Raw genomic sequence first — 27134 nt, forward strand, 5'->3', positions numbered from 1 at the left:
TTAAAAAAACAAAAAAAAAAAACGGATTCCTCAAAACCTGACTAAACTGTATCAAAAAGTGTGTACAAATTTTTATCTGTATACGGTTAAAAACCGTATACGGTTTGAAAAATAATGTCCGGTTGCATCCGTTTTTTAAGAAAAAAAAAAGTATACGTTTTAAACTTTTCACTCCGTTATGAATAAAGTTTCACTTGTTTGATTGAAATTCCAAGAAAAAAACTGTGGAAAGTCAAGAACCGTGTGGTGAAAACTGGATGGAACCGTATGCACCGTATGCACGGTTCTCATTGACTCCCACGTTAAAAAAAACGTATACGGTTTAATACGGAATTTCACCCGGAACAAAATCCTTGGTAGGCCACGGTTTTCTGTCCAGAAAAAAAGTTAAAAACCGTGTGGTTTGAAAAACGGAGACAACCGTATACAATATGGTGCAAATGGTTTTGAATGGGAAATCTATGGGCACGGTTTTCTGTGCAGTTGAAACCGTATGCCGAAACCGTATAGTAAAATCATGGTGTGAACCCACCCTAAGTGACAACCCTGCTGCACAGCTTCTTACAGCCAGTCAATGCCTTTACCCTCAACCTACTGGCACGATCTTTTGTGGCTGGAAGCAGGCATACTTTACTCACAGACTTTGAGCAGGCCCCACTGATACATCATACAGTAGCACCACACACACCATCTGGTCTGAAAACCATTCCCTTTATAGGACTTATTTCTGTCCTCTCCTACCATCTCAATGCTAAATGCAACAACGCACGCCACTACAGCCATGTTGGTTGCTATATAGGCCCACACTGACAGTGGCACCGCTGCAAGCTTGCAGCCAGAATACATTGTACATTGTTCCCTGGTACCCAGTGACAAGTCATTGCACACAACAGTCTGTCACTTATAAACATTACAGGGCCAACAGGTACATACTAAAACAGAGTTCAACACAACATTACATGAAATACATCATGGCAAGAACACCAAGAAAGTGTTATAAATAAAGTTTGTTATGTATAAAGTTTGTTGTGTTTCAGCCAAACCCCCATTAGGAATTCTGTGGTGAACCTCACAGGTTAATGCGGCTCCAATAGACTAAACGATGTAGTGTTATCATCTGCCCGGCTGCAGGTGGTTAACTGCTCAGGGATCAACGGGAAAACAAGATGGCTCCTAATCGAACCACTTGACCTGATGCCTACTAGTCTGAGATTTGTCTGTGGTCACTAAGATTTTCACACTGAATATTAATAGGACGAGCAAATACAGCTCCATTGTACACAAATATCCTGCTGGAACCTTGCGACCCTGAATTTTTACCACTCACCCAGGGTAAACACCAGTACCAAGCAGAGCAGTATTTTTTTTTAGCAGGGTTCTTATATTTGTTCAGCCTGGGCTTCCTGGTTCAGCGATAGAATGTGAGAACTACAGTGAAGACACACGCAAAGGGGGAAGGGGCAGAAAGCAAGGGAAATATGAATCATAAGGTAGAACAGAAGCAGAGAAATATATATCTGGATCTCAAGGCAAAAACACTTCCAACCTGAAGGTTTTACATGTGTATATTGTCATTTACATGTGTTTATTTTTTAAAGCTTTTTTTCATGTAAAGTGTTTTATTTTTTATTTTTTTTTAATTCCATTTGCTTCAGTGGAAGCCTTGGAGGTTTAATACACTCAAATAATAGACATCAACACAAGCTTGGAAAAAAAAAATCATACCATGTACTCCTGTTGTTAGATGCAGATTGTTACACACTAAGGGTATGTTCTCACTACAGTGTGTGAACGGAATCTCCACTCGCTGAATTCAGCGAGCGGAGATTCAGACTGGCAGCCGGCGGCGGCGGTAGGACCGTGCGGCACTGCGCCGTCACCATTGACGGCTATGCAGTGCTCGCGGACTTCCACGCAAAGAATGAACATGTTCTTTCTTTGTGCGGAAAAATTTCAGCGGCGGAATTGTCCGGCGCTGAAATTCCGCAGTGTGAATGGGTCTCGTGGAGACCCATTCACACTAATGTTCCGCGGGGAATTCCGGAGTGTGAACATACCCTAAGGAGGAGATTTATCAAAACCTGTTCAGAGGAAATGCTGCCCAGTTGCCCATAGCAACCAATCAGCTTGCTTCTTTCATTTTTAACAAGGCCTCTGTAAAAAGAAAGAAGTGATCTGATTGGTTGCTATGGGCAACTGGGCAACTTTTTCTTTGCACAGGTTTTGATAAATCTTCCCCTAAGGCTATGTTCAGACGTCAGAAATTCTGCATAGATGCAGAATTCCATGTCCAGATTATTTTGTCCGGTACTCCGCATCACGCATAATTTATGCAGACTTTCTGCATGAATCAACCGTTTTTTTTTTATTGTTGTTTTATTTCATTACTAAGTTTAAGGATTCTCACAGAATCCACAAATTTAGCAGAGGAAAAAATGTCCCATTGACTTCAACAGGGTTCCACAGCGAATTCCACAAAAATTTAAGAAATGACTTAAATTTTAGCAGAATTTTACCTGCGGAAAGTCTGCAGCAAAACTTCTGCAATGTGAATGGGACTGAGGAATTCCATTGAAGTTATAAGACTATAAATATATGCAGCATTTCCATGCAGAGTTCCATTCGGAAATCCATGCAGAAATTCTGGCCTGTGAACATAATATAGAGTAACAGTCCCGCTCACCTCACCCTAGGACTCCGCCAGGGTCCGCACTCAGCCAGGTGCCCAAACTTGGAAGAAAGAGGAGATGATCCAGCGAAGTAAAGAAATCCAACTTTATTCAAGGCACGAGTAAAACCGGTACCACAACCAAAGCAAATCAGACGCGTTTCAGGCGCATGCGCACCCTTCGCCAGAAATTCTGGCCTGTGAACATAGCCTTATACATGCACATAAAAAACCGCTATGTGAATATGACCTAACTGAATAACAATAAAGGCTTATTTGGTGTTTAGGGCCTATAGCTAAGTGACAACTCCTATGAGTGCTGTAAAGGCAAACGGAATCATGTCTAGTGTTATTAGAACAAGAATGAAGGAAAACTATTGTAACAACTTGAGGTGTTGTGTTAAAATTGTCTTTCATGGTACTGGTAAAATGTTACAATCAAATAAGATTCATGAGAAATAATAAACGAGTAATATTTGCATTCATACCTATTTTCTGTGAGTAAAATCATTACAATTTGTCTGCCCCTAAAAGAACTAGGGTCACAGTAGTGGACAATATGATAACACTGTTTTGATTGGTGCAGATTGACCCATGGATGGGGAACATAACCATTCTCTTCCTGCTGAGACAGTTCTTTGCTGGAGCGTCTGCTCTGTGCGCTGCTAATACATTTAGGGTTAATAACAACTCTTTAGTAAACAAAATATTTATTTTAAAATTGTAAAACCATAAAATAGTATCAAACGGGAAGTATCAAACTTCTAAATGTTAAAGTTCTGTCTTCACATTTTCAGATTCTTCCTCCTAAAATTATAAAGATAACATTATTTCTTGATTTATTTCATCCTCTTGACCTGGATTGTCCAGTGAAAAACAACTTATCCCCTATCCAGTCCCAGCAGTCATTACACACAGTTGGGAGTGTCAGAGGTCAAGGTTGACATGCCATGTTTTGTTATTTAATAGCCACACCTTGCACTTCTCCTAGCCCATTGATTGTTACCTCTCTGGGCTCTTTTTTAATTTAATAACATTTTAATTGCTGCAAAATCAGTATAGAACTTCTGTTTCTTAGATGGTATGACGCTAATAATTTCAATGCCCACAGTTTCATCCCTTAAAGGGGTACTCCGCCCCTTGACATCTTATCCTCTATCCAAAGGATAGAGGATAAGATGTTTGATAGTGGGGGTCTGGCCGCTGGGACCCCCCCACGATCTCCGTGCAGTCACCCGGCGTTCTTAACATTATGTTCAAAACACTGGGTTTGGGCAGCCGTGGTCATGCCGTCACGCCCCCTCCCATAGACCACAGTCGCCTAAACCCAGCGTTCTGAACATAATGTTCAGAACGCTGGTTGACTGCACGGAGATCGTGGGTGTCTCAGTGGCCGGACCCCCGCAATCAGACATTTTATCCCCTATATCTTGGATAGGGGATATGATGTCTAGGGGCAGAGTACCCCTTTCATTTTATTATTGCCCATTTTACATGTTTAATGACTACTCACCCCTGCGCCAGACAAGAAGTCTATGCAGAATTTTTTCACGACTTCAGCGGTAATTTCACTAGATTTCATGATATGTTTCCTGTTTTTTTCAGTGTCATAGATAGAGATGAGAGGTAGATCACTTTTCTGCAGCTTAAAGAATGCCATTATCTTCTGATTGCTTCTCATGCTCACATCCATCTTGACAAACAGAACCTGATTATATGGAAAAATAAAAACAGAAAGCAAATTTGACACCAATAATTGACATTAGTGTAATTAAAGGATTTATACAGTATCAAAAACCGTATCCCCTATCTGCAAAATAGGGGATAAGTGTCAGATCCCAGTGGTTGGATCCACCACGATCTCCCACCCAAAGCCATGACATGATGCTGCCGCAACCATGTTTCACTGTAGGGATGTAGTGGGCAGACTTTAGACTTAGAATTTAAAGGGGTTCTCCCTTGCTTATACTGTTTTTTGTTATTATGTTTGTGTGTTATGTGTGTATAAGTATGTGTTTTTTTTTTTATGTGTGTTGTGATTATGTATATATGTATTTTCTTACCTTTTGTGAAGATCCGGAAGCTGGCCCCTTTTTCTTCCAGTGGGTTGCTGTGCACCTCGGCCTCCGCCATGTTGTGTTCGGTAAGTGGGATGTCAGGGGGTGTGTTCTTGCTTCTGTCCTTCCTATCTTCTGACGTCCGAGGCAAATCTTTTCTTCCTGTTTCTTCCGTGGCTCAGCGACGAATCTGCGGCCTCTTCCGACGCATGCGCAGGTAGATTAGTTTTTTTTACCAATAAAGTTTTTTTTGTCTAATTGACAAACTGTCTGCGCATGCGCGAGTACGCAAGTGCTACGCCAACAGCGTAGCGTACGTTAGGTCTACGCTAATAGTGTAGCTTTGCGCAAGCGCAGACAGTTTGTCAATTAGACAAAAAAAACTTTATTGGTTAAAAAAAAATAAAAAATACCTGCGCATTCGCCGGAAGAGGCCGCAGATTCGTCGCTGAGCCACGGAAGAAACAGGAAGAAAAGATTTGCCTCGGACGTCAGAAGATAGGAAGGACAGAAGCAAGAACACACCCCCTGACATCCCACTTACCGAACACAACATGGCGGAGGCCGAGGTGCACAGCAACCCACTGGAAGAAAAAGGGGCCAGCTTCCGGATCTTCACAAAGGGTAAGAAAATACATATATACATAATCACAACACACATAGAAAAAAAACACATACTTATACACACATAACACACAAACATAATAACAAAAAACAGTATAAGCAAGGGAGAACCCCTTTAAGCCATTGAGTTCAATCTTGGTTTCTTCAGACCAGAAAATCTTGATTTTCACAGTCTAAGAGTCATTTAGTTTTTTTTTTTGTAAACTCCAGGTAGACTATAATGTGTCTTAGAAGATATGCTTCTTTTACAAACTGGTAGAGAGTTGCAGTGATGGTTGATCTATAAGACTCTTCGATTTGCACACAAGATATTTGAAACTCAAATGTTCTTGGTCACCTCTCTTTTCCCCGATTACTTAATTTGGCGGCTCCAAGAAGAGTCCTGACTGTTATGGAACATCTTCCATTTAATAATTATAGAAGCCATTGAGCACTTTGTAACTTTTTGTCCCTTTCTTCAGATCTGTGCCTCTACACAACCCTGTCTCTGAGCTCTACGGGCAGTTTTTTCCACTTTATAGCTTGGTTTTGCCTTGATACATTGTCAGCTGTGAGACCTTATATAGACAGGGCTGTGTCTTTCCAAATCATCTCCAATAAACTCAATTTACCACAGGTGACTACGACCAAGGTGTAGAAACATCTCAGAGATGATCAAGAGAAATGGGAGGAGCCAGATGTATATTTAGGTGTCATAGCAAAGGGTCTGAGTATTTATGTAAATGGGAAATTTTAGTTTATCCTATTTTAATAGATTTGCAAACATTCTCATTACAGGGTATTGAGTGTGAATAGGGGTGTAATTTTTTTTACATTTTAGCACAAGGCCTCAACATAACAAAATGAGAAAAAAGTGAAAGGATCTGAAGAATTTCTGAATGCAATTGCCGGGTGCAATTTAGTTTTGAAGAGCGGTGACATATCATATTTCCAGGATTGTGCCTTTTCTTGGACCAATTTTTATTATTTCTACAACAAATTTTCAATTACAATGAGATGCAGACTGTTTACTGGCCATGTCATTAGGTTGATGACTCTTTGAAATACTTTAAGGCCGCATTAACACGACGGAAATTCTGCACAGAATTCCACATTAATTTATTGAAAAAAAGAAAATGTATTATCTGCAAGAATATTCACACAGCAGGATTTCCGCAGCAGGCATTCATCTTAGGAACTTTCAATGAATATAAGTCTCTGTGTAGACTTCAATCCCAGCCCAAGTGTGAAGCTTCACCACTTCCACTATAGACAGCTATAAGAGAAATGCTTGAGCTGTAGTTCATTTATAGGAACATATTCAGACACACACGGTTAGATGATTCATTCTTGTATTCTTTATTCGACGTTTCGGGGGAACGCCCCCTTACTCATGCGTACTAGAGCCTGGTTTTCCAGGGTATTAGGAGAGGTATCACACATGTGGGTAATTAAGCAACAAAGTAAGGCTGGGTCCACACTACGTTTTGTCCCATACGGGAGTGCATACGGCAGGAGGGAGCTAAAACCTCGCGCTCCCGTATGTGACCGTTGACCACAGTTTTAGGTCCGGTTGTAAAAGCGCATACGGCGCAAAAATGAGCCGACCGGACCTAACGTTTCACTCCGGTCGGCTCATTGAAGTGAATGGCATACGGGAGCGCATACGGTCACATACGGGAGCGCGAGGTTTTAGCTCCCTCCTGCCGTATGCGCTCCCGTATGGGACAAAACGTAGTGTGGACCCAGCCTAAGAGACGAAATGATAGCCGGCACTCACCAGTCTTCTTAATATTCTTCTTTATTATACTCACATATAGGGTGGGTAGGGAACAGACGTGAGGGGGTTACATAGGCAACAAAGCTCCGTTTCGTGCAGCAGGTGCACTTCGTCCGGCCACTGTCACCATAGCACTAATAGTGCGAGCGTTGCCCAGAGAGACTGCACTAATTCTCCGTACACACAGTGCCGTATGCACATCAATTATATGAACTCATGTAGGTAATTAAACCATCATCCTAAGATAGTACATTTTAATTCTTATTTAATTTTAGTTAATATTTTTATTCATGCGTGTTATCTCATCCAATACACTGGATTTCATATACATATTTATAAAAAAGCTTTCAGACTACAGACTTCATTCAAGCCTGATGAAGCGATCGTTTCCAGGCGAGTAATCCAATATGCCACTCGCTGCAAGAGACGCTTGCAGTTTACATTATCATTCGCATCTGTGTGAACTTGCTCTAATATTTGAACATGTCATTCGTTGACATTATGTTGTCTTTCTAAAAAGTGTCTTGCAACCGTAGTTTCACTAAATTTGGTAGATTCACATATAGTTTTGGTATTTAAAGGGGTTATCCAGGAAAAAACTTTTATATATATTTATATAACTTTTTTTTTATATATCAACTGGCTCCAGAAAGTTAAACAGTTTTGTAAATGACTTCTATTAAAACATTTTAATCCTTTTATTACTTATGAGCTGCTGAAGTTGAGTTGTTCTTTTCTGTCTAAGTGCTCTCTGATGACACGTGTCTTGGGAACCGCCCAGTTTAGAAGCAAATCCCCATAGCAAACCTCTTCTACTCTGTGCAGTTCCCGAGACAAGCAGAGATGTCAGCAGAGAGCACTGTAGCCAGACAGAAAACAACAACTCAACTTCAGCAGCTGATAATTATTGAAAGGATTAAGATTTTCAACCTCTTCAGGACACAGGGCGTATGGATACGCCCTGCATTCTGAGTCCTTAAGGACCGAGGGCGTATCCATACGCCCGTGGGAAATCCTGTCCCCACCGCTAGCCGGTTGGGGACCGGAGCCGGATGCCTGCTGAAATCATTCAGCAGGCTTCCTGGCACATCGCCCAGGGGGGTCCTGAGACCCCCCCATGTCGGCGATCGGAGAAAATCGCATGTCAATTCAGACATGCAATTTTCTCCAATTCCGGGAGAAATCACCTGAAAAATAGGGCTGATCGGAGTTGTCAGCAACAACCCCGATCAGCCTAAATGATAGGAGTGAGGTCGCAAAGCTGCGATCTTCTCCTATCCCCTGCCATTACTCAGAACGGAGTTCTGACCAATGGCAGTGCAGGACAGGGGGTTGCCATGGCAACCCCCCAGTTCTGCCCGCCCCTGGATGTCGAGGGGCTCTGGGAAGAAGATGGAGGCCGTACCTGCAGGAGAAGATGCCTGGGGACCTGGGATGTTCGCTGGAGCCTGCTGGATCTTTGCTCAGGTAGGGAATCGACAGTGGGGGGGGGGGGGGAATTGAAAGTGAAAGTAAATTGATCTTTACTGTGGCAACCACTAGGGGGGGCCAAACTGCAACTCCCAGCATGCCCAGAGAGCCAAAGGCTGTCTGGGCATGCTGGGAGTTGTAGTTTTGCAACATCTGGAGGGTCACAGTTTGGAGACCACTGTTACAGTGGTGCCCAAACAGTAGCCCTCCAGATGTTGCCAAACTACAACTCTCAGCATGCCTCAACTGCCCAGGCATGCTGGGAGTTGTAGTTCTGTAACATCTTTCCATTCAGATTTGGCAATTTTCATGCCATTTTTGAAAATTGCTGCTCTAATTTGAAGCCCTCTAATTTTTTCAAAAAGCAAAAGTATGTCCATTTTATGATGCCAACATAAAGTGTAAATATTGTATTTGTGAAGAAATTTTTTTTAATTTGGAATATCCATTTTCCTTACAATTAGAGAGCTTCAAAGTTAGAAAAATGCTAAATTTTCTAAATTTTCATGAAATTTTGGGATTTTTCACCAAAAAAGGATGCAATTAACGCCAAAAATTTACCACCAAAATAAAGTAGAATATGTCACGAAAAAACAATCAAAATCAGAATATTCGGTAAAAGCGTTTTCGCGTTATTAATTCGTAAAGTGACGGTGGTCATAATTGCGAAAAAGAGCTCAGTCCTTAAGGTGAAAAAGGGCTGTGTCCTTAAGGGGTTAATAGAAGTAATTTACAAATCTGTTTAACTTTCTGGAGCCAGTTGATATAAAAAAAGTTTTTTCCTGGAATACCCCTTTAAAGCTTTTCTAATAAAATTTTTATGTTCCGTTAATCTCACTTTGATTTTTCTGCTAGTCTGACCTATATAACTATTGCCGCAAGGCATTTCAACATACAGATCACATTCTCAGAATTACCTGTATAGAAAACTTGACTGGGGACCTTAAAGGGGTGCCCCCCTGGAAAACTTTTTTTTTAATCAACTGGTGACAGAAAGTTGTAAACAGATTTGTAAATTACTTCTATTTAAAAATCTTAATCCTTCTAGTACTTATCAGCTTCTATTTGATCCACAGGAAGTTATTTTCTTTTTGAATTTCCTTTTCAGTCTGACCACAGTGTTCTCTGCTGACACCTCTGTCCATTTTAGGAACTGTCTGGAGCAAGAGAGGTTTGCTATGTGGATTTGCTCCTACTCTGGACAGTTCCTGAAAAGAACAGAGGTGTCAGCAGAGAGCACTGTGGTCAGACAGAAAGGAAATTCAAAAAGAAAAGAACTTCCTGTGGAGCAAGTAGAAGCTGATAAGTACTGGAAGGATTAAGATTTTTAAATAGAAGTAATTTACAAATCTGTTTACAACTTTCTGTCACCAGTTGATTAAAAAAAAAGTTTTCCAGGGGGGCACCCTTTAAGGTCCCAAGTCAAGTTTTCTATACATGTAATTCTGAGAATGTGATCTGTATGTTGAAATGCCTTGCGGCAATAGTTATAGGTACTAATATAGATTACTCTATCCATTTTTTCTGCGTTTTTTTTTTCTTTTTTCAAAAAATTAGTTCTATCCATAAGAGCCACTTTCCCTTTCTATTTTCTCCAGATCTTTTTTTAGCATAGCCTCTATTTTCAAATTTTTCCGTTATCATTTTTTTTCCCGTATTCTTCATTTCTATTAATAATCCTTTTTGCTCTAATATATTGGCTTTTAGGCAAACCACGAAAAATATTAGGAAGAGGGAAACTTCTCTTGTGTAGCATGTTATTTTTATCTGTACTTTTAACTAACAAGGGGGTATCAAGTTGATTCCCATTTTTAGTAACTTCTACATCGAGAAATTGTATTTTATGTGAATCATATGTTGGAGTGAATTTGATCATTGGATGTACTGTATTTAACCTCTGTACAAAATCGTGAAGGGATTCCTCCTATCCTCCCCACAACATGAACACATCGTCCACATAACGTAGCCATGTCAGTGGGGTGTCCATGCTATAGGGGCAAAGGAAGAATCTGTTCTCGAACATATTCATGAAAATGTTTGCGAGACTTGGGGCGATGGGGACCCCATCGAAGTCCCGCCCACTTGTAGAAAAAATTGTTTGTAAAAAAAAACCAGCCTTAGCCAATCATAGCTCATCCCACACTGCATGCAAGCCTACTGAGGAAAGGGCCGTGTGTAAAGCATATGAGAGCCCTGAAACGCGTCTAGGTACACAAGTATTCTATATCACCGGTACCTGACCGTATACCGGTGACCTCCCATCCAGCTCTGCTAACCAACATAACTCCCCAAGACCATCTTCCAGACAGCACTGCCTAGCGCCTGTGACGTCACCCACCATCAAGTTACCTAGAGGTCCGCACCTGCTTCTCTGTTTGGTTACCATCCACAGCAAAATATCTGAAAGCGGCTACCTTTCCAACTGGTCTGTGGCAGGCAGACCGCCGCTAAGACGCGTGCCAGCGTCTGATACCATTCCAACTGTGCGGACTTCACATTACAACTCAAGGTGACATACTATCGGGACTTATTGCAGGCTGGTAACTATACTACATCTAATATATTCTTACCATTTTGGAATTTATACCATTTATGGGACTTAAACTAATTTTCGGATTATCAGAGGCCGAATTATTAAAAGCGACATCGCATTGTTGAAAATTTCTAAATGAGAGCTATCGTTGGTTGTTAATGTTGTTATTTTATTTAGTATTTTATATTACAATTCCCTCGGCACAAGGGCCCTGTGTTTTGAGGGTTTACTGTTTAAAACAGGGCTGTGGAGTCGGAGTCGAGGAGTCGTACGAAATTTTGGGTACCTGGAGTCGAAGTCGGCAAACAATGCACCGACTTCGACTAAATTTAGATTGGAATAAAAAAAAAAGCAAGTTTAAATGTCCCAATTCACAAAAAGTTATAATGAATGACTTCTCTACTTTAAGAATAAAGACCAATGCATGCAGTGCCTCACGTAACCGCAAAACGAACACGTTAAGTGATCATGAAGAAGCATGCTTTTCATGTGCTTTACTATGTGGCACACAATGCACAATTAGGAGCGGCAATACTTATACTTTCCATAGTGTTGTGTTCTGCTGTTACAGGGAACCCATGGGTAACCTAGCCTCTCACTGATAAGGGGTTAAGGAAATATGTTTTTTGCAGGACTAGAGACACTTGTATAAGTGAAGGGAATGGAGGGTCAATAGTTCAAGACTGAAGCTGTAAACCATTGGAAAAACTGCTGCCATTCAGCTAAGGCTATAAAAACTTGTAAACTCGATTGTTAGCTTAAAGGGGTACTCCGCACCTAGACATCTTATCCCCTATCCAAAGGATAGGGGATAAGATGTCAGATCGCCGGAGTCCCGCTGCTGGGGACCCCCGGGATTGCCGCTGCGGCACCGCGCTATCATTACTGCACAGAGCGAGTTTGCTCTGTGCGTAATGACGGGTGATACAGGGGTTGGAGCACCATTACGTCATGGCTCTGCCCCTCGTGATGTCACGGCCAGCCCCCTCAATACAAGTCTATGGGAGGGGGCATGGCGGTCTTCATGCCCCCTGCCATAACTTGCATTAAGGGGGCAGGCCGTGATGTCACGAGGGGCGGAGCTATGACATTACGCTGCTCCGTCCACTGTATCGCTCTGTATCCGTCCCCCGAACTCGCTCTGTGTAGTAATGAAAGCGCGGTGCCGCAGCGGCGATCCCGGGGGTCGCCAGCAGCGGGACCCCGGGGATAAGATGTCTGGGGGCGGAGTACCCCTTTAAACTTTAAACATGACTATGGGATTCTACTAGGGAAATCATGTTTTATAATAAATGCCCCTTCCTTGATCCTCCCACTGCCCTATCTTCAGCAGCAGATCAGCACACAAACTGTTCAGTACAGTAGACTGTTGGCTTCCCAGCCAGTAGTCCTGTGGTAATGACAGGAATATTACCTTTCTTTCCTTCAAGGAATGTATAAAATACATTCGCATATTAATACAGAGGAGTTGGAGTCGGGGAGTCGGAGTTGGAAGAGTCGGAACATTTATCTACCGACTCCACAGCCCTGGTTTAAAATTTAAAGAATTTTATATATTTTATATTGTGTAATAAATTTACATTTTCATATTATAATTGAAGCACGATCCAGTTATTATTATTACCATTTCCATCTATATATTTCCATCTTTGTATCAGGTAACTGATGCTAGCCTTGAGGGGTCGGCTTCCTCTTAAAATTTTTGTCTCTCATCCCACACTGAACTGCTTTGGGCTGTGTGTAGCAGAGTGAGGGAGGAAGTTCTCCCCTGTATGGCTTCAGATGATATCACACCTGCTGAGGAACGCCCCTTCCCAGTCTGTGAATTTGACTGAGAATGAGAAAATACAGAGCAATATCAAGGTAGAAAACTAGCAAATAATAAAAATAAAGACAGGGGGTGGTTTATCACGATGGGGCAGTGAACTGGGAGGATTATAACATTTAACAAGATCATGTCAGGTACTCTTTAACAATTCTACCAAGTAGACCTCATGACTGAATTAGTGGACAATTTCAATTTCCAAGCCTTACTTTATACCATTTGGCAGATGGAGCTACTCTTAAACAGGAAAAGGTGAAACATTCAAGCCTAGTTAGGAAAGGCAGGCAAAACAATAATGCCAGTGATGTAGGGGGTAGAAATGATAAATTCCTCAAATGTTGTCGAGAAATAACATCAACTCCCTGGGTCTTACATTCCATCCAGACAAGCTATAAAATCACCTCTTACCACACTTCAAGATAACCAGTGTTCTGCAAAGCTACGAGCAGGGTTAAAGAAAGGGGTGCAGAACCTTCTTAAAATAAATGTATTTTATCCTGCTCTCTTTTGCAAAAAGGAGAGGGGCCATTACCATTTTAGTCTTTATCTTATCAAATAATGGCCACTATTTGTTTAAGAAATGCAAAAAAAAAAAATGATTCCATAATTTTCCCTCTACCTTATCTGGAATATATGTACCATTTTATTTCCTTTTATTTGTTTGTTTGAGAGATGTTTAATGAACCCTGATTGTCCCATATCTGTGATTTCTGTATTTGTTATGAAATAAAAGGGGGTACACATTCTCTAAATGTGGGGATTCCATACCATTCTGTGAACACAAGGGAAGATTTTTTTTTTAATTCAGTAGGTAAGGACTGAAATTAATTGCCCTCCTTATTTTTAGCTTCTCTATGGTTCCTCTCCTTCTCACTGATCAACCTCAGGAGGTACCCAAAGCCATAGAGGAGCCAGGCCTTCAGAAATGAGCCGCAGAGCAAAAAGTAATTAATGGGGCCTGGTTTAAAGTCTAAATATCGGGATCTGGTATGCGGTCTTAAAAGGGTACTCCACTGCCACAGCGTTCGGAACGTTTTGTTCCGAGCGCTGGGTGCAGGCGGAAAGAGGTCGTGACATCATGGCCAGGCCCCTTGTGATGCCACGCCAAGCCCCCTCACTGCAAGTCTATGGGAGGGGGCGTGGCGTCTGCCACGCCCCCTCCCATAGACTTGCATTGAGGGGGCGTGGTGTGACATCACGAGGGCCGTGGCCGTGATGTTACGACCCTTTGCCCACTGCACCCAGCATTTTAAATGAACTCTGGGTGCTGCACAGAGATCGCAGGGGTCCCCACAATCAGACATCTTATCCATTATCCTTTGGATAGGAGATCAGATGTCTAGGGGCAGAGTACCCCTTTACTATCAAGATCTGTATTATGGAATCTGAATTATGTTATAAAATATTGGGCAGACCCCATAGTCAGCCATACCTCAATATTCCTGCCCACAACAAACCAGTCCCCAATAAAAAGGCCCTGTAAAAGCCGAGTAGTCCCTAGGAAAATGTTATATGCATAGCAATAATTATGTGCGTATTAAAAATAATATTCAAGCCTTCACTATCACTATCATCATTAGTATCATTCCTATTATTACAACTACTATTATTAGAATCTTTTTGTAACCTTTAGGGGCTGATCACTTTGCCCTTTTAGAGAGTGCTGAGCTGATAAAAGGAGACCCTCTTACTGTGACATGGAACTGCTGTTTTAAAGGGGTACTTCGCCCCTAGACATCTTATCCCCTATCCTTTAGATAGGGGATAAGACGTCTAGGGGCAAAGTACCCCTTTAATCCATGATGGCTTGCCATCAGCAATTTGTCTTGTGAACCCTACCTGTAAACACTACCTGTGCAATACCTCTTTTCCCCTGCAGAGGTGCTACAAGGATAAATGAACATTGCAGCTCCTCACTGATTGCAGATGATTATTCCTGGGGGGGGGGGGGGGGGGGGGGGGAGGGTCTAAAATATGAAGATTGCAGTATTGTTTATAATGATTATATACCATTATTATGTATTATTTATTCTAGGATGAATAGACATTTCTTTTACCGTATTTTTCGCCCTATAGGATGCACCGGCGTATAAGACGCACCCAATTTATAGGTGCAAAATCTAAAAAAATAAAGATTTTGTACCCAATAGTGGTCTTCAATCTGCGGACCTCCAGATGTTGCAAAACTACAACTCCCAGCATGCCCGGACAGCCGTTGGCTGTCCGGGCATGCTGGGAGTTGTAGTTTTGCAACATCTGGAGGTCCGCAGATTGAAGACCACTGCATAGGAGGTAATACTCACGTGTCCCGTCACCGCTGCCGTGGATGTCGCTCCATCGTTGTCGCCTCGTCCCCGTCGCTCTGGAACGTCTCTGCTGCCGGCCGGGTATCCTCGCTCTCCGTCGCCATCACGACGTGATGACAAGGAAGGAGAGCGCCGGCCTTACAGGGGATCCCTGAACGGAGAAGACACCGAGGAGGCAGGTAAGGTCCCTCCCGGTGTCCTGTAAGCACTAACCCGGCTATTCAGTCGGGCTGTCCGGGACCGCCGCAGTGAAATCGCGGCAGTCCCGAACAGCCCGACTGAACAGCCGGGTTAGTGTCACTTTCCCTTCAGACGCGGCGCTCAGCTTTGATCGCCGCGTCTGAAGGGTTAATACAGGGCATCACCGGGATCGGTGATGTCCTGTATTAGCCGCTGGTCCCGGCCGTTGATGGCCGCAGGGACCGCCGCGATAGGGGTGTATTCGCCGTATAAGACGCACTAACTTTCCCCCCCCCCCCAGTTTTGGGGAAGAAAAAGTGCGTCTTATACGGCGAAAAATACGGTAATACAATGCAGTAAGTGCATTTCTGACTGACCTGTCCCCTAAGATCCTTTGCAGCTTCCCGTAATTCCTTCATTATCGTTTCCTGTCCTTCCACATCCTTGTGTGTGAAGAAGAGCAAATGGATTTGAACTTTGCAGGCGATAATTCCAATGGCCGTCTAGTGAGGAAAAGCAGAATACATGAAATATACAGATAACCAGCTCTATGCCCAGAACTCCCTGTTACTCCTTATAAAACTAAGAAGCAGCAGCTAAAAACTATATATTTATTGTGTTTATGTTTCAATTCCTCACCATTTTCAAAATCTCTATTTGTTGTCAATGAATGGAAACATCATGTTAATGACCAGAAGCAGAAAAACTTGTGTCCTCCTGTTTAATTCATTTTTCTTACTGTTTTATTGCATCTTAATTAGCAATTGATTCATGTTTTCCAATTCTTGATTTAAAATCAGTATTTATACAGACCTAGTGTGTCCATGGTAACAGACTACAAACAGCCTATATGTAGTCTGATCTTGCAGATATGTGTAACACTGTTCAATCTACCCCTATTTGTCACTAAACCAACTAAATGTCATTTACTATTGGCTGCAAGTAACCTTTAAAATGTGCCCTCACCAGATCATCAGTTCACAGCTGAGAGTTTGTTACAGTGTATCCAGCCAGGAAATTCTCTGAATCACATCAAAAGCACAAATCTCTTTCCAGACCTGAATGTATCAGTCTGGAGTCTAAGCAGTTTATCCTATAGTGGATTGTGTAGACTAGATTAAAGGGGTACTCTCCTGCTAGGCATCTTATCCCCTATCCAAATCACAGTGGATAAGATGTCTGATCGCGGAGGTGCTCTTGGGGCACCCGCGATCTCCCGCAGCATCCGGCATTCTAAAGAAACTCCGGGTTCCTGCGGCAATGGTTGTGACATCATGACCACGCCCCCTCACTATGTCATGCCACACCCCCTCCATTGATGTCTATGGGAGGGAGTGTGTCGTCCGACACACCCCCTCCCATAGACATGAATGGAGTGGGTGTGGTGTGATGTCACGAGGGGCGTGGTCGTGACGTCATGATCATGGCCTCCGGCTCCGAGCGTTATGAACAAAATGTTCAGAACGCTGGAGCACTGGAGTACCCCTTTAAACTGTAGCAGTATTAGATCTGTATAGGTTTTTATCCTCTGTATGTAAATAGGTGTCTACCCTTTCATTGAGAAGCAAAGAAGTTAAAAATAGGAAAACATTTGGAAACTAGGTATTCAAGAAAGTTGCACAATTTGAAAAAGATTCTTAGGCCATGTTCACATGAAGGAATTTCCGTGAGCAATTCTGCTGAAGTGGAATATCCATGCGGAATTCTTCAGCAGAGTCCCATTGATTTCAATGGGATTCTGCTACATTGTGCACATGGCAGAATTTCCGTGCCAGATGTTTCTGCCATGGAAATTCTGATTCCAACATCAGCAGAAAGAATAGACATATCTATTCTTTCTACAGATTCTTCAAGGAATTGCATTGCCGTCTATGAGACGCCACATTTCCGAGCGGCCCTAGCCCCAGCATTTTCTGCCAGCGCTCTGCTATCAGTGGAATCCTGGTATGGAAATTGTCTGTGCGGACATTCCACCATGTGAACATAGCCTTATGGACTAAGTTTCTGTGCGGACATTCCACCATGTGAACAAAGCCTTGTGGACTACGTTTCATGGTGCAGCAGTTTGAATCCTCTCATGTGCTTTGCTTTTTCACTCATATTTCAGAACTAAGGAAACATTTCTTACCATGGCGTTATATTCCGTCACCAGTCTCAATTCATTAATCGTAAGGAATCTATAAAGTTTAGCAGTATTAAGTTCCGGCGTCTCCTCCACCACTAAATCGTCACGGAAATTATCTGCCTGAAATCAGTAACAAAAAAAACCTCATCTCATCATCTGTTATTCTTTACTCAAAGCCACAGCTGCATTTAAAGTTCACTTGCGTTCTCATTAGAAACCAGAAACCTTTTGTATGGAATGCGCAGTACACATACTGGGCCAGCAGGGTGCAGCAGGGAGTTGTTTGGTTCCACAGCCTGAAGGCTAATGGGAAGTCAGTGAAATCAGTAAAAATACTAACGTAAAATGATTACCTGCCGGAAGATGGTTATGGCGTTGCTCTTTATTTTGTAGTGCTTCAGGACTTCTTTGCTAGTTGTGGTGCCATAGTCCCATTCAGGATGATTTTTAACAATTGTATTAAAATACTCAACTTCTGGCATGTCTGGGTCCTGTCAAAAACGGCAGAACTATTTAAAAGAGCACTTTACCAATATTTATGTTCTACAAAATGATGCTTCCCGCTAAAAAAATAAAAATATGTATGAACTTACCACAAAGAACCCGACAACAGCTATATCAGTGGAATCGATGAAGGCTTTAGCAGCCGGAACATCCCCCAATATTGTGGCTTTTCTACCAGGAACTAAACAAAAAAATAATAGTAAAGAAGACTGCAGTCCTGTACACAGCCGCTACAGTTCTTTCCATGATGGCAAATACCAGTGGATGTAACCATTGAAGCTCTCACACAAGTGCTGTTGCCCCTTCAAACAGCTGGTCAGAGGGGGGGCCATAAGTTAGACCTCACTGATCTAATATTTATGACCTATTCTATGGCTAACATCTTTAAAATAATAACACTAGACAAGCATAGAATGTTGGTAGATAATAGCAAAACTTATGGAATAACCATACTTATGGGATGTTCAGGATGTTCACCCATTTTTACTTCAAAGTAAATCACACAAATCATAGATATGACTAAAACAATGCTTAATAGCTCAACATGATTTTCTAAAACTTATTAAAATAATTAATTTAAATTAAAAAAAAACACCAGAACTAGTCTAAAAATTCAAATAAGTTTTCAGTTAAAGGGGAAAGTGCTTACTAAGCCCCTCCCCCACAATCAGGGGCATAGCTATAGAGGTAGAAGAGGTAGCAATCGCACTGGGGCCCTGGTGCCTAAGGGGGCCCCGAAGCATATCTGCCCCAGAAGAGACCAGTATCATAACTGGCATATGGGGCCCTGTAGCAGATTTTGCTTCGGGGGCCCAGAAGTTAAAAGCGATGCCTCTGCCCACAATGATGTAACTGTGGGGTGCCATTTCCTAGCAGCCATAGACATCCTGAAGGCCTCTATGGCTGCCTTGTTAGATCTGTGGGAACTTACTATAGGTAGGCTGCAATAGGAGATCATCAGAATAACAAAACCTTGCAATGTATTGTATAGGAAATTCAGTGACTCCATGTGTAAATCTCCTAAGGACTATAGGGATACACTAACCCCTTTCAGAATATTATCACCAATGGCAAGCCCTCCTTAATTACCAAGCATCCTCACAATAAAGACAGACAATCTCTTTTCTTGAAAATGTAGAAATGGCACCATCTTTATTTTATTTATAAATTCTTTGCCCTGAACTTCCTCACTATCGTCAAAAAATGTAGATAGCACCGGGTCTCAGTCTAGTGACCTACTGTGATCATGAGTTACTACCCGGTGTAGTTCACTTCACTTCCTGGCCGGCTGCCTCATCCGACTCTTTCCCTTTATCAGGGCCATTTGAAGGAATTTGGGGTCCCCAAGCAAAATGGACATGGAGGCCCCCCCCCCCCTTGATGTTCACGCATGTCACACTCTAGGGCCGGCGTCAGGACGTAGTAACGCCAGCCCTTGAATGCTGGGAGCGCGACGTGAGCGAACGTCTATACAAGGCCCCCACATTAGGTGCAGCACAGTTCCCCCAATGCTAGGTGCGGCACAGTCCCCCCCCCCCCCACGTTAGGTGCGGCACAGTTCCCCCCCACGTTAGGTGTGGCACAGTTCCCCCCACGTTAGGTGCGGCACAGTTCCCCCCACGTTAGGTGCGGCACAGTTCCCCCCACGTTAGGTGCGGCAGAGTTCCCCCCACATTAGGTGCAGCAGAGTTCCCCCCACATTAGGTGCAGCAGAGTTCTCCCCACATTAGGCTAGCAGTGTTCCCCCACATTAGGTGCAGTATATTTCCCCCACATTAGGTGCAGTATAGTTCCCCCACATTAGGTGCAGTATAGTTTCCCCACATTAGGTGCAGTATAGTTCCCCACATTAGGTGCAGTATAGTTCCCCCACATTAGGCTGTAGTTCCCCCACATTAGGTGCAGTATAGTTCTCCACATTAGGTGCAGTATAGTTCCCCCACATTAGGTGCAGTATAGTTCTCCCCACATTAGGTGCAATATAGTCCCCCACATTAGGTGCAGTATAGTTCTCCCCACATTAGGTGCAGTACAGTTTCCCCACATTAGGTGCAGCATAGTTCTCCCCACATTAGGTGCAGTATAGTCCCCCACATTAGGTGCAGTATAGTTCTCCTCACATTAGGTGCAGTATAGTTCTCCCCACATTAGGTGCAGTATAGTTCTCCCCACATTAGATGCAGTATAGTTCTCCACATTAGGTGCAGTATAGTTCCCCACATTAGGTGCAGTATAGTTCTCCCCACATTAGATGCAGTATAGTTCTCCACATTAGGTGCAGTATAGTTCCCCACATTAGGTGCAGTATAGTTCTCCCCACATTAGATGCAGTATAGTTCTCCACATAAGTTGCAGTATAGTTTCCCCACATTAGGTTGGCAGTATAGTTTACCCCACATTAGGTTGGCAGTATAGTTTACCCCACATTAGGTTGGCAGTATAGTTTACCCCACATTAGGTGCAGTATAGTTCTCCACATTAGGTTGGCAGCATAGTTTACCCCACATTAGGTGCAGTATAGTCCCCTCACATTAGGTGTAGTATGTTCCCCCACAGACTTACAGCCTCCAGCCATACAGTGTATGGCTGGAGGCTGTATGCCTGTTTACTGCCCTACTTCAGTGTTCTGACCACTGCTCCTCTGGTCCGGCCACCATAGCAGTAGGTCCTGGGACTGGAGGAGCGGTGGTCGGAGCACTGAAGCTGATGTGCCGCTGGCCACTTACCATGCTGGCCAGCGCATGTCCTGTTCGCTGCTCCACTCCACCACGTTGCTTTCCAATGGGCGCACGCACGGGATGGGGCAATTGCCCGTTTCCCCCCCCCCCCCCGGATCTGCCACTGCATGCATTATATACACACACAACACACTGTATACATTACATACTGTACATGCATGCTTCATACACACACAACACACTGTACACATTACATACTGTACATGCATGCTTCATACACACACAACATACTGTACACATTACATGCTGTACATGCATGCTTCATACACACACAACACACTGTACACATTACATACTGTACATGCATGCTTCATACACACACAACATACTGTACACATTACATACTGTACATGCATCATACACACACACACTGTACACATTACATACTGTACATGCATCATACACACACACACACACACACATACTGTACACATTACATACTGTACATGAATCATACACACACTACATACTGTAAATGCATCATACACACACACACACTGTAAACATTACATACTGTACATGCATCATACACACACACTGTACACATTACATACTGTACATGCACCATACACACACATATTGTACACATTACATACTGTACATTCATCATACACACACACACACACACTGTACACATTACATACTGTACATGCATGCTTCATACACACAACATACTGTACACATTACATACTGTACATGCATGCTTCATACCCACACAACACACTGTACATATTACATACTGTACATGCATCATACACACACACACACTGTACACATTACATACTATACATGCTTCATACACACACACACTTTACACATTACATACTGTACATGCATGCTTCATACACAAACATACTGTACACATTACATACTGTACATGCATCATACACACACACTGTACACATTACATGCTGTACATGCATTATACATACACAGATACTGTACACATCACATACTATACATGCATCATACACAAACAGATAGAATAGATCAGTGTTTCCCAACCAGGATGCCTACAGAGGTTGCAAAACTACAACTCCCAACATGCTCAGACAGCCTTTGGCTGTCTGGGTATGCTGGGAGTTGTAGTTTTGCAACAACTGGAGGCACCCTGGTTGGGAAACACTGATATAGATACACACATGCACTTTACATATAGTCATCCACAGTAGTAACACACACAGGCACAATACATAGAAATACACATATGTACACACTTATATATATCCACACACACACACATATATATATATATATATATATATATATATATATACATACAGAAACAGAAGAATGCAGCAGCACACTGCCAGCACAAAGATATAGGTGCAACATGAATATGCAGTTAAAACATGGAGAGCTATACAGCTATGGTGTAATAGATGCAAATGTGAAACTATGAAATAGTGAGGCACTTAGCTCGCAAATTTGTCTCCGCCGGCGGTCAAATAGCTTGGACCGTCCCACCGCGATAAGGTGGCCTCCTTGGGACGGACCCTACACTGTGAATATGCCTCTGTGTGAACAGTTCAGTAAGCATGGCAGGGTCTGGAACATCCAAGACACCTTATATACACACCTGATAGAGGTGGGTGGGGTGCAAGGCCAACATGGAGGTAGCCACTCTATCAGGTGTGTAAGGTGTCTTGGATGTTCCAGACCCTGCCATGCTTACTGAACTGTTCACACAGAGGCATATTCACAGTGTAGGGTCCGTCCCAAGGAGGCCACCTTATCGCGGTGGGACGGTCCAAGCTATTTGACCGCCGGCGGAGACAAATTTGCGAGATAAGTGCCTCACTATTTCAAAGTTTCACATTTGCATCTATTACACCATAGCTGTATAGCTCTCCATGTTTTAACTGCATATTCATGTTGCACCTATATATTTGTGCTGGCAGTGTGCTGCTGCATTCTTCTGTTGCTGTATATCTAGCCTAGTAGCGTGCACCTGTAGGCCAGGTCCATATAATAGTTTGGTATCAACTAAAGTGCTGGCTGACTTATTCATTGTCTATATATATATATATATATATATATATATATATATATATATATATCTCCACTCACACATGCTTATACACAAATACAAGCAGGGACACCTACGTTAGTCAGGCCCCATGTTGTACAGCCTCCGCGGTCTCCTCACAGCTCTGTCCTCTCTCCTCCCCCTCCCCCTCCTCAGACGGATGAGAGAAGAGTCGGGGCTGAGGGAACATACCAAGTGCAGCGGGGTTTGGGGGAGCGTGATTGTGGTGAGGTGAGAGGAGCTCCAAAGCTGCAAATTAGTTTATTTTAAAAAATTGTCAGACATTCGGGGGCCCTCTTGTTTGACTGGGGCCCGGAGCACAAACTCCAAGAGCAGGATTGTTAATCGCTACAGGACGGGCAAGCACTGGCTGTGCTTCGGGGCCCCAGCCAGCTCGGGGCCACAAGCAATTGCTTGGTTTGCCTGTCCTGTAGCGACGGGCCTGCCCTTTATTATAGTCTGTAGTGAATGAGCCAGGTTTTACTGACAGCAGGGGAGTTAAGCGCGCTGCTGTGCACTTTACCCAATTTTTGCAGATGACAGTAAAATAAAATTCAAAATAAAATTCAAAATACCCCCTTTTCCCACTTTTCAAATGCAAAATGTCCAAACTACTAAATAGATAAATAAAAACATACTTACCTAGCCCTGGTCCCCCACAGCTCCCATTTGCTTCTCTCTCTTCTTCCTGCTTTTGAGACAAGCCCTTGAAGCAGGACCTGCCATCTCAGCCAATCACTGGCCACAGTGTTTTCCCATCTCTGCCAGTGATTGGCTGTTTATGGGATTTTCAGAGTTAGGTTAACAGAGTAGTTTCCAGTGCTACACCATGTTTGCATCTCCCATTAATGTCAATGGGAATTATACAAATTGCATAACTTATCCGTTAACATTTTTTCATGTCATATTTGTAATAAATGTATTTTCTGTAAAATAAAAGTAGCTGGATGACCATCATTTTAGAGTAGTGATTCTATAAGTTTTTCCAGTGATTTTAGTTGAATAGTGAATGCAGTTCTGGAGTATAATACAGTCTGTATCTCAGGATCCGTACGGGACAAGTAATGGCAGTGACTACATTTAAAGAATAGCCATTGCAGCTCTGAAGATCTGTAACACAGGATCAGATTAGAATAAGTAATGTACTAATCTTTACCTGAACTTAACATTGATGATAAAATAAGAGACGTTAGTTACAATGTTTCTTATTATATCATCTTGGGAATAATTATTGCTCCAGATATATTTGTTGCCAGATAAAAAGTTTTACAGTCTCTGTATTGCCGCTAGTTTAGTCTCTGAGGTCCTGGGCTGCTTGGGATTATCTGTCCCTGAACAGTAAATCTTAGGTGATGAGTGTGTGACACATTGTAGGTAATAAGCCCCCGGATGCTCCTCCTCTAGGGTCTCCACTCAGCTTTGTTTTAATGATAGTGATTTATATTAATTTGCATTTCCCCCTGGGAAATTACAGAACAGATCAGTGCTATCCACCTGATGCCCACAGCTCAGAGATTAACCTGAGAACAGAACAGCTGCCATACAACACAGCAGATGTGTACAGGGAGATAGGTAAACTTCTGGCCTAAAGTTTGATGGGTTCACAACTGATGTTTTTGTTGCAATTTTTATAAAAGTGATTATATTTTTTTAATAGCTATAAAAAACAATACACACACAACAGAAAATAAAACTTATGACATTTTTTCTGTTTAAAAGGGTACTCCACTGGAAATTGTTAATTACTTCTATTAAAAAATCTTAATCCTTCCAGTACTTATCCGCTGCTGGATGCTCCACAGGAAGTTCTTTTCTTTTTGAATTTCCTTTCTGTCTGACCACAGTGCTTTCTGCTGACATCTCTGTCCATGTCAGGAACTGTCCAGAATAGGAGCAAATCCCCATAGCAAACTTATCCTGCTCTGACAGCTTCTGACATGGACAGAGGTGTCAGCAGAGAGAACTGTGGTCAGACAGAAAGGAAATTCAAAAACAAAAGAACTTCCTGTGGAGCATCCAGCAGTGGATAAGTACTGGAAGGATTAACATTTTTAATAGAAGTAAATTACAAATCTGTTTAACTTTTTGGCACCAGTTGATTAAAAAAAAAATGTTTTCCACTGGAGTACCCCTTTGATTTCTAATAGATATAGGAATATCAAGCAATGTTAGATCTAGATAGATAAAAATAGGGTGTTGCGGTAAAAATATGAAACAAGTGATACTCACCTTCCCCGATTATCTGCTGTTCCAGTGCTCCTGGTTCCACTTGTCCTAGTTCCAGTGAAATGTCCCCGCAAGAACTGCCCTCTTGGCCAGCCACTGGGGTAGATTACATTTACAGCCAGCGATTGACTGTGCAGGGAAGTTTCTGTGGGTTCAGGGCATCACAGGAACCAGGAAGAAGCAGGGAATGGGAATGGCAACTAAGGGGGGATCAGGGTAGATAAGTATCCTCCTTTTTTATTTTACACCCCCAGCCATATGTAAGATTTATTTTATTATTTTACATTATTAATCACCTGAACTCCCAGTAGTACTAGTATAGAATGTGAGAGGTCTTTTACTACTGCTGTTTGTTGGCTTTATCAAATAATAACCATCCAGATAAGAATTTAGGGTCATTAAAATGCTAATTATATGATGATGTGAGTCATGCTGACCCCTGCTGGTGGTATGTGCTGTTACACCATACACTACTACACTACAGTTTCCTCTAACTATTACAGTACTACTACAGTTTCCTCTAACTATTCATAATTTCATTGATCCATTTAGTGACTCTTCTAGTATCAAAAACTGTTAGGAATTTCCAACCAGCTCTAATGATAAATTGAAGTCAATGATAAATTGAGGGACCAGGTTGGGGTAATAGAAGGCTTTGGAAAGGAAGGGTAACATGGAAGGGTAACACATTGGATGTGGATTTAAAAAACAATGTCAACAACAATCTGATAAAATATTGACTGTAGCATTGGGCTGAGAGTGCTGAGATGGCAGGGCTGTCTTCTGTACTAGTCATCTCATACGTCTACAGCCCATACGACCTGCCATCAGAGTTGAGTTGGCTTGATGAGTGCGTGTACACCTTCAGTTCTGTCGTGTCTGCACTGACTGCATTGTTAATATATTCCTTTAAGTATCAACACATTTTTAGTATAATATTTATTAACCTTAGTCGTTTAACCTGATAGTGTGAATTTTCTCATTCATTGACTTTTATGGAATAGGGGTGGCAATAAGTACACAACTATTCAACTTGTACTGTAAGACATAAGGACAGTGCTTCAACAATTGCAGCCAGACCTAATGGTCAGTGGTGAGATCTTTGTAACGCACTCATCTCTATCCCCTTTATATAGTAACAATGGGGACTTACCCTCAATATTGGTGCTGTTCCCAGTTTCTGTAGCCAGAGAAATGTTCACCAACAGAAGAAGTATCGAGGCAGGGATATAGTAGGAGGATTGTTTCATGGTGTCCACTTGTGACTGATCTGTCCGCTCTACACTGATGTAGCAATGTACTAAAGTAATGACGACTCATTGAGCGGAGCTAAAGTGATGACATGAGCCTAAGAGGCCTGAGAATCACACATCTGTCAACAGTGATAAGAGGGATTCAGGTCAACTCCAGCACAGAACATTATAGCTATAACTTGTCCTTGGATAGTTGTTTACTCATTTCAGGTCCTGCCATGTTTATTGGCAATAAAGAGATTATTATACGGTTACACTGAATGTCTACTCTGTTAGAGACAGCTGCCCTTACGCTTGGAGTTTCATGTATGGAAATTAGAAATGTGACCCTGGTTGGTAGCATAAATGTACCGAGCACAACCTATAGATCATTAGCATGTATGGACTATTACTGCAGATGGCCAGTTTAAGAGCCATTACTGTCTAAGAGAAATTTAAATACAAGAGTGAAAGAAAATTGTTTTGTCAGATTAATCCAGATTTCTGCGCACCATGTTGATGGAAGGGTCACAATTTGGTACAAGTAGAGGAAATAAATAAACCCTTCCTGTCAGATGTCATCCATTCAGATTGGTGGAGGTGGTGTAATGGTGTGGAGAATGTTTTCTTGTCATACACTGGATCCTCTTATACCTGTGGATGTACATTTGGATAGTAGGGCTTATCTAAGATTTGCAGTTAATACAGTTCATACTTTAACAGGAGCTCTTAACCCTGTCAGCAGGACCATGTACCATACCACATGTGTAGTGTAGTCATTGATTGGTTCCTGGAGTAAGAAGTTTCTCCTTGGTTTTCTGACCTTCTCAGTCCCCAGATATTAATCCTATAGAGCAT

At 42.4% G+C, this 27134-nt stretch overlaps 2 protein-coding genes across 7 annotated transcripts in view; one reads left to right on the forward strand and one right to left on the reverse strand.

Annotated features, from left to right (window-relative positions):
* The window catches only part of PDE6H (phosphodiesterase 6H), a 239388-nt gene that overhangs the window by 151052 nt on the left and 61202 nt on the right, over nucleotides 1–27134 (forward strand). The window lies entirely within an intron of this gene.
* ERP27 (endoplasmic reticulum protein 27) lies at nucleotides 2757–26423 on the reverse strand. Its single transcript, XM_056525071.1, has 7 exons — nucleotides 26198–26423; nucleotides 18141–18232; nucleotides 17901–18038; nucleotides 17551–17667; nucleotides 15800–15925; nucleotides 4182–4376; nucleotides 2757–3475 (listed from the first exon to the last, which is right to left on the reverse strand). The coding sequence occupies exons 1-7, from the start codon at nucleotides 26292–26294 to the stop codon at nucleotides 3440–3442; spliced, it is 801 nt and encodes a 266-aa protein (XP_056381046.1). The 5' UTR covers nucleotides 26295–26423; the 3' UTR covers nucleotides 2757–3439.

The sequence above is a fragment of the Hyla sarda genome, chromosome 6 (assembly GCF_029499605.1).
Source record: "Hyla sarda isolate aHylSar1 chromosome 6, aHylSar1.hap1, whole genome shotgun sequence".
Taxonomy (NCBI): Eukaryota; Metazoa; Chordata; class Amphibia; order Anura; family Hylidae; genus Hyla; species Hyla sarda.

Coding starts and splice junctions, on each gene's coding strand:
- ERP27 (XM_056525071.1), bottom strand. CDS start 26,294: ATGAAACAATCCTCCTACTATATCCCTGCCTCGATACTTCTTCTGTTG. Junction 18,039..18,140: donor CTGTTGTCGGGTTCTTTGTG/GTAAGTTCATAC, acceptor CGTTTTTGACAG/GACCCAGACATGCCAGAAGT. Junction 15,926..17,550: donor TGACGGAATATAACGCCATG/GTAAGAAATGTT, acceptor TTTCCTCACTAG/ACGGCCATTGGAATTATCGC.